Source organism: Nelumbo nucifera, chromosome 8, assembly GCF_055504915.1.
Source record: "Nelumbo nucifera cultivar China Antique chromosome 8, China Antique-T2T, whole genome shotgun sequence".
Taxonomy (NCBI): domain Eukaryota; kingdom Viridiplantae; phylum Streptophyta; class Magnoliopsida; order Proteales; family Nelumbonaceae; genus Nelumbo; species Nelumbo nucifera.
In genome coordinates this window covers 30,117,181-30,125,899 of record NC_142656.1, presented here as the reverse complement: position 1 = coordinate 30,125,899, position 8,719 = coordinate 30,117,181, and the positions used below count along the sequence as shown (strand labels likewise).

Here is an 8,719-nt window from a genome sequence, read left to right as displayed (position 1 = left end):
ACCAAAGAATTTCCATGAATCTATATGATGGGCAAAAGAATCGGTGGACTCCTTTACCGATCTCTACTGACTATTTTGCCCACTAGGAATATTCTTGGGTCGTTTTTCATCGCCAGCCCACTCCCACATTTTTTTTGGAAATAAAATTACTACTCTGCCCTTCTATTAACGCTGCTTTACCTAAACTTCTAAGACTCATTTCGTAATTTTATAACTTAATTAGACAAAGGTCGAAACCCTAGCTCTTCGTCTTTTCATTTTTTAGTACTTCGTCTAGTGTGGAGTTCCGTAGCGGCGACAGATCGACGAGAAGGGTTTCCTTGTTCGAGTCTCAGAGATCAAGGAAATCGGTTACCAGTCTTCTTCCTCGATTTCTCTGATAGGTTGCATTGAAGCTCCACCTCGGCAGATTTGTGGACTCTGAATGTAATTGGCTCATCTTCTGTTCTTTGTCCTTCTTTCTTTTACAATGTTTAAGGCTTTGAAGGGCGCTGCTTGATCTTCATACTTCCTAGCTTTTTCTGATCAACTTCTAGTTATAAGTTGGATTGTGTTTTTTCAATTCATTGAGTGTTCTTTTTTTGTTAGTTTTCTTAATTTTAATTTCATTTTCATTTCAAAAGCCTTTTTTTTATACTTTGTGCAGTTAAAGTATTTGATTGAATTGTTTGCAGCGAAGGACATCAGGAAAGGGGCGAATTTTGAAGTCAGAGATTTCGAGTTTTCACCGAATAAGGTCTGCTCTGCAAGCTCGAACATAAAAGTATGGTTTCTCAACTAAATGCCTGAATTAGTTAAAAATTACTAGGTTGATTGGTTACATTACTATTAAATCAACAGCATGAGATTTACAGAAGATATTGTTTCGTTCTTACTGGTACTACATCATTCCAGAAATAAATTCGAGATATAAGTCATCGTTAAATTATTATATGGACACCTGGCATTGGCGTTTTTTAAGTTTCTTACTATTCCATTGTAACTAGTCATACAAAAACACAAAACCCTTTTAGGAGATTTTGATCGTGCGGGCAGTGTAGTTGGTGGTGTGTTATCTTCGAGTTGGTGGAGAGGAGCAACTTGCTGTAACTTCGGATGCCACCGATGGACATAATCTTTTTCATTTTTTGTTTTTTTTTTTCCGTGTGAATTGACAAACGTGTAAATCTGTTTCTGTCGAGAAAGTCATGTAACAATCAGCCTGAGAACTCATGACAAACTACTACTACGTTTCCTTCTGAAATTCAGGTTATCATTCAATATGTTGATTTAGAGCGTTCCATATATATATATATATATTATTGATTATTCAAATGTTAATTTTTATATCTACTGTAGTTTCTGTTTATTATTTTAAGAGTTTGCATAGAGGTTTTATTTCTCTTCAAGCTACATCTTTAATTTTCTTTCCTGCTTGTAATTAGTCTTTAACTCTATTAGTTAGATATATTTGGTTTCTTTTCCTACTCTATTAGTATATAGCTACCATTTACATGCTTTAGGTTTAACTATTTTGTCTGTTTATGTGAACTTTCTAAATTCCAGCTTAGATCAAAGATGTTTATTTGAGTTGAATTTAAATATATTTATCATGATATCTACTCTGTTGAAGCAAAATTTCGTACTTTAGATTTCTTAATGAATTGAATGTGGGTGCATCTCTACCTCTATTCTAATTTGATTTGTCCTGTTTGACAACCACCCTCATTTTTTAAGCATGTTTTTTCTAATTCTCCCAAGTGAATTGGATTGTTCGTTGACTCTAATTTGATTTTTTTTTAGATTTGGGAGTTTGACTAATCAATGGGACTTGAATCAATCCCAATTTTATCCAGGTCTAACCCATTGACAGATTTACAAAAGCCTCTCTTTCAAATAAAAAAGGCATAACTTTCCACCGTTTACCAACCTTAATATGACAATGTCTCTTAAAGTACTAGCAATTTAGCGCAATTGTTTTATATGTTTTTCCTTTCTTTTTTCCTTTCATGTTTTCTGTAGATATATATGGGTTTAGTGTAAGTTTCTAACTGAATAATCTTCAATTTCTCTTGTTTTAATCAGATTGGGTATTGAAGAATCGTCTTGCTTCAATCAAGCCATGTCTCTGGTTAGTTCTTCCAATCTGATTGACTTCTATTATTTCACATTTAACTTTGTTAGATTCAACATCGTATGCGGAACTGTCAATCCTGTTGGTTACAATTCTGCAGAACATAGAGCAACATAGTCATTAGTTATTGTTTTTTCCTTCCTATAATTAACAGGTCTATTATCCTCAAAATTACAGTTATCAAATAAAAAAACTGTTCTTTAGATATGATGTTAAGAATGAAGTTGGTAATCTAAGTGGTTTATGTATTTGATGTGTTTTTGCAGGTCTTGCATGCGTCAAATGTAAACAAGAATGCCTTCAAGGCACTCATTGCTGCAGAGTACAGTGGGGTTAAAGTGGAATTGGTCCCAAACTTTGAGATGGGTGTCTCAAATAAAACTCCCGAGTTTATTAAGATGAACCCTATTGGGAAAGTAAGCTCTTATAGGCAGTGGTTATTTGTTGTTTGGTTGGAAGTTGGAACCTGGTAACTTGTGGCTTGAAAATAAAAATGGTCTTTTGCTTGTGCAGGTTCCTGTATTGGAGACACCTGATGGCCCTGTATTTGAGAGCAATGCTATTGCACGTTATGGTGAGGAAATATTTCATGATTTGTGCTTTAATCCCTGATGGTTCATGGTTGGACTGAAATGTAGTATGTAGTAGTCTAATTGATATTATTTACTTGATGCAGTTGCACGTTTGAAGGGTGACGCTATTCTCTATGGTTCTTCTCTGATTGAATATGTAAGATTTGGGGTTCTTGTTGTCATTTTCTTTAGTAAGCATTTATGGTGTGCTCCTTCCATGGGTTACATGCTCATTTTGTTATTCTATTACCTGGGTTTGTGGTGGTGGTGATGTTTCATTACCTTCTATTGATTGTGTGTTTGCTTTTCCCAGGCTCGTGTTGAGCAGTGGATTGACTTTGCATCATTAGAGGTTGATACCAATATTTCAAGGTGGTTGTATCCTCGATTGGGGTTTGGGCAACCATACCTTCCTCCGGTTGGCTACACAACATTTTTTTTTTCTTTATAAGTTTTTCTTTCATTTGCATAATAATATGTACATGTATTATGATGCGCTTTTTATTATATCTATAAAACATTAATTGGTTATTTGTAATGTAACTTTTTTTTGGTTGCATAAAGGCCGAGGAAGCTTCCATTTCTGCCTTGAAGAGAGCCCTAGATGCTTTGAACAAACACCTTGCTTCAAATACTTACCTCGTGGGGCACTCTATTACACTAGCTGACATTATCATGACATGTAACTTGTTTTTGGGATTCAGTCGTATCCTGACTAAAAGCTTTACCTCTGAGTTTCCTCACGTTGAGAGGTATTTCTGGACCATGGTTAATCAGCCAAACTTCCGCAAGATAATTGGGGAAGTGAAACAGGCTGAGTCTATTCCACCTGTTCAGTCAACAAAGAAGCCATCTCAGCTTAAAGAGACTGCAAAGAATAAGGTAAAGGATGAACCAAAGAAAGAGGTCAAGAAAGAACCTGCAAAGCCTAAAGTGGAAGAGCCTGTTGAGGAGGAAGAGGCACCAAAACCCAAACCAAAGAATCCACTTGATCTTCTTCCCCCTAGTAAGATGATATTGGACGAGTGGAAGAGACTCTACTCAAACACCAAAACCAATTTTCGTGAGGTTGCCATTAAAGGTACTGTGTCTTATCATTAGCAATACATCCAAGAATTATTTCCTCTTTTATACCTTGTACCGAGAGCAAAGATAATCAGGCATAATCTTGTGTATTAATGTTTCTGCCATTACACTCCAATATTTGAGTTGCTCTGCTTTTTGTTAGCATCATGTGCTTACCATGTACTTGAAGCGGAGAATACTCATAAGTTGATGGCACTAAAGCTGTTATGTGGCATGGCTAGAAAGTTTTCACTGTACATGCCATTTTTTAAATAGGTACCAACACGTTTTTGGATGCAACAGATTAGAAGTGGTTGACATTAAATGAAGGCCAACCAATATTTTTAGTAACATCTTGACACTTGACTAAGACATGCCTATTGTAAATATATGATATTTAAGGCATTATTTTTCTCTCATTTTTTTTTTCAAAAAAGCTTTGTTTTCAGGGACAAAGTTCATAAAAAAACTCAAATCAAATCAAATTGTTTTCTAAAGTCTTATAGAATTAAGATTAATTTGTTGGGTAGAGTTCAAGGATGCTTCATTTTGTGCACTTTTGTTAAATTTTTTGTTTGTTTACATGCATACCTTGGTAATATCAGTGATAAATTGCTCTTTTGATGGGTTGATCTAGTAAATTTTTGAGAACATTCTTGTCATGTGTAAAATTGTTATTTATTTTTTTAATTTTCCTGCTTTAATTTGAAACTTTTATTCACATTGTTGTATTATTATTAGGGACAATTTCACTTTAATTTGGAACTTTTATTCCTTCCAATTCTTTCTTTCACTTGATAGTTTTTCCTAGGGGCGAGCATGGGTTGGTTCAGTTTTGTTCCAAGGCGGAACCTGTAACCTACCCTATAGGAGCTTGTTCCTGGTTTTTGTAACTGGAACCTATCATGTAGAAATTGTTTCTATTCTTGGTTCTGGCCTTGGTGGTTCTAGGATTAGATCCAGGGTTGGTCTACCCATGGAATCTGTTCTTTCTTTACTTCCTCGGAAAAAATATAGTTCAAAACTTATATTATCTTTATTGGTTAAATTGATTAAGTTGAGTAATTTAATCTGTACATTATCATAATAAATTAATATATAGTTCAAAACATATCATTACAATTTAAATTTTTTAAATATTACCTATTACATTACTTATTATACACATTCAAATATTATATTGAAGGAAAATGATCAAATCACTCAAGTGACTCTATGGTCAACTGAGACAATGGTCATTTTGACCATGAGTGATTGTGTATGATAACATATCAGGTTGGGTGGTTTGAGGTCAGTTCCATTCAGCTCCAGGTAGAACCTACCCATTTGCTCACCCTTAGATTTTCCAGGTTCATATCTTCCTTCAATCACAATGCCTGCAGATTTATCTTTTACAGCTGCATTAATTTTCACCAACTATAATGTGATGACATTCATCAAAAAAAAAACTATAATGTGATGACCAGTTCTCAAGCTTCTTTAGTTTTAGGTCTTTTCTTTGATTTGCTATTTCTTCTAGCCTGCTCCTTAGGCATCATTATAGTTTTGTACTGCATCTTTTCCATTTATCCAAATAAACTAAATAGGAAACACAATTCTCCGAATCAAATATTTGGGTCTCAGTATTTATCAAAAAAAATTGGGTCTCAGCCAACTTTCAATTGGCCATTCCCCATTCTATACATCTATTATCTTTGCTTTCTGAGCAAAGTTGGTGCAGATATCAAAGCATATCTGCAGTAAACCAAATTCTGGCTTGAATTTCTTTATTATATATCTTCTTGGGGGTGCCGATGTTCTTGAGGTCAAAAACTGGCTCAGTTGGCAAGGTCTCATGCTGGCTGCAGTGTATATTTGGGAACAAAGCCCACATTCATTAGGGTTGAGGGATTATGGTTCATTGAAGGGGGTTATGGTTCTTGAGCTATGGGCTACTCTCCATTGTTTAGCCCCATGAAGCATGGAAAAAATTGTTTTCCACCATAGTTGAGAAGGTGAAGCCTTGGTAAGCACAGGGCCTTTTTTTGGCGGGAGTTCTGATTGTATTTAATGTGTTATTGCTGCAATCAAGGTTCAAAGTATCAACACGTATCGGCCGATACGTATTGTTCCGGGACCTCCCCAATATGCCCCTACAGTGGGTGTATCAGGGTTCTGACCGGTTCAGGGGGTGGAGGAGCCTTAAACCGGCCCCCCCTGAACCGGTTTTGAAAATAAAATAAGAAAAGTAAAAAAACAGCATCGATATCGCCTGATACGCCCCTATCGGCGTGTCGGGTTTATCGATATTTTGAACTTTGGCTGCAATGCTTCATTGATTGGATTCAAGGAGCTGTTTGTTTATTTGCATGGATTCATTGTTTTGTAATACTTGGATTAACCATTCCATTTTAGTTGTTTCTTTCCTTGTTTGTTTATATTCTGTTTATATCAAATTTCATGATTTTAGAGATGCCTTTCTACATTATTGCTTTGTAAAATGAATGATTTTATTTGTATATGCAAATTTCATTATTCTTCTTGGATTTATTTTAGTGTTTTTACTGCAAATTACAAAATAATGCAAAATGAATGTGTAGCACATTTTAACATGATACATAGACAAAAAATTACAAATCTTGTTAAGCGACCATTGCTAACAGACTCTTAGGTGCTTAGGGCAAGAACCAAGTTGTCTACTTTTTCCTTGCATCCTTGTCAGCCATGTTTCCAACAATTAAATTACCTAATTCCAAGACTTCACCATATTATAGATTATATGTTTTTGATAAATTCATAGGTCAACTTTTAGTTGACTGGTTCTATCATGGCTTTCCCTTCCCAATATCAACCCTCATTGAGTGAACAACTTGGCGACTCCCCTTAGTTACTTAGAACCTTTCAGAATTGAATCTCTGTTCTTAAGATGTATTTCCAAACCCATAAAAAACAATTCATGAGCTCGGCTTGACTTGGGAACTTTGATATTGATGCCAATAAGTTCTCTTTATGTAATCTTTTCGGAATTTTCACCAGTGATTTTCCATGGCATGTGCATGTATTTACTCAACCCAACTAAGTCTTGATCTAACTAATATGGGGTCAGCTACACGAGTCCTGTTTCTACCATTCTACTGTTCAGTGTCATGACCATTATTGAATTATGGGTCCTTAAATCATTTCATGCGTATTTATTCACTAGATGATAATGAATAAAAGTTTCATGTTCACTGTATATGTTTGAGATCTTGTTTGATTATTTTTTCACTTCTGACTTTTGCTTTGTGATGCAACCCTTTATTTGATAGTACTTCCATTTGGTTGCAGGATTTTGGGACATGTATGATGCCGAGGGGTATTCTCTTTGGTTTTGTGATTACAAATATAACGACGAGAATACTGTTTCATTTGTCACCTTAAACAAGGTCAGTGGGTTCCTGCAGCGGATGGATTTGGCTCGTAAGTACGCTTTTGGCAAGATGCTGGTTATTGGATCAGGGCCACCCTTCAAGGTAAAGGGGTTGTGGCTCTTCCGTGGTCAAGATGTTCCTCAGTTTGTACTTGACGAGTGCTATGACATGGAGCTGTATGACTGGAGGAAGGTGGATATTAATGATGAAGCCCAAAAGGAGCGTGTTAATCAGATGATTGAAGATGCAGAGCCATTCGAGGGAGAAGCTCTGTTGGATGCTAAATGCTTCAAGTGATGTGCCAATTTTGTCCTATTTCCATGTTTTCGAATGCCCTTAAAATGAGTCTTTCCTTCTCCCTGTCGCCCTATTTTATAGTCCTTTTTGTTTCGAACAGTGATTCCGCCTTTTCTTTATATATCCTTTCATGTATTAGGTTCTTAGGTTGACAATATTCTGTTATTTGCCTCATGATAGTTGTAGTGTCTCTTTGTTTGGGTTACCTTAACTCTTAAAATTGATGACAATTTACGAGATTCTATAGTTACTATACCTAATGATCAAACTAGGTGAATCTGGTCCTTTTTCCGCCATGGTTTGCTTTAGTACTAATTCCTGAATCCTGCACCACTAATATAGATGTGTGATCTTGCTTATAGACCAACTTAGTTTTACTTCTGACTTAAAATCAAATTTACCGGTTGGGTTCAAGGTTCAAAAAAATTGACACGCCCATATTGGCTGATATGTATCGTATCAGGAGCACTCAGATGTGCCCCTCCAGAGTGTATCGGGGTTTTGACCAAATCAAGGAGTGGAGAAACCTTAAACTGTGATGGGATCTGCTCCTCACATGGCTGCCTCACATGCACATCCACCGAGTATTTTGATCATCTCTCTTGAATAATAACTTATAAGTACTGGATATGTTTCCAATGCATGGTAAGATGTGCATGTAAGGTCGGTGTGAGGCATCCAGTGTGAGGAGCCCCTTGAACAGGATTTGAAAAACAATTAAAAAAAAGTTAAACTACTGATACTGCCTGATACGCCCTACCGGTGTATAATTGGTTGTGTATAATTGGTTGTATTTAAAAATCTTTATATTGGACTCTGGAGATGGACAAGTGTTCTAGACTAATCAGCAACTAGGAAATGGTGGATTCATTTATTTGAGACAATGAGTACGCATGAATTTTTGAGGCCTGTTTATGCTATAAGTTTTCCTTGGCTTAGCCGTTTTGCTATGCATCACTTTTAAATCATTAAAAAAAGCAATTGTTGCTTCTAAAGATGGAAACCTTTCTTGCTATTAAGGGGTGTCAATTGGACAGGATTTGGTTCAATCCAATCCGGTCCAATATGAGTATTATAGACGGATCAAGTCCAATTCAATCTGATGAATATTCTGAACCATTTTTGGATCAATCCTAAATTATCTCTAATTTAGTAGAGAGTTTTTCTCTTACATTTCCTCTGATTCTTATTTATCTTCTCCATGACTTTTTATCTATCTCTATCTAAAAAAAGTTTGAATTAAAAAATTTAAAAATTATTTAAATATTCTAAAGAAATCATAT

At 35.6% G+C, this 8,719-nt stretch overlaps 1 protein-coding gene across 4 annotated transcripts; it reads left to right on the top strand.

Moving 5' to 3' along the window:
- Positions 1-221: 221 nt before the first annotated feature.
- Positions 222-7,732, top strand: LOC104586685 (elongation factor 1-gamma-like). 4 transcript variants are annotated; one of them, XM_010243988.3, is made up of 9 exons: positions 222-426; positions 675-763; positions 2,065-2,110; positions 2,380-2,529; positions 2,627-2,687; positions 2,790-2,842; positions 2,999-3,103; positions 3,250-3,766; positions 7,057-7,732. In XM_010243988.3, exons 3-9 carry the CDS (start codon positions 2,102-2,104, stop codon positions 7,434-7,436), a joined length of 1,275 nt encoding a protein of 424 aa, XP_010242290.1. In that variant the 5' UTR covers positions 222-426; positions 675-763; positions 2,065-2,101; the 3' UTR covers positions 7,437-7,732. The 4 variants fall into 4 exon arrangements, with proteins under 4 accessions (XP_010242290.1, XP_010242291.1, XP_088749156.1 ...); XM_010243989.3 differs by having other exon boundaries at positions 249-426; positions 675-736; XM_088893030.1 differs by having other exon boundaries at positions 281-426; positions 647-763.
- The last annotated feature ends 987 nt before the right edge of the window (positions 7,733-8,719 follow it).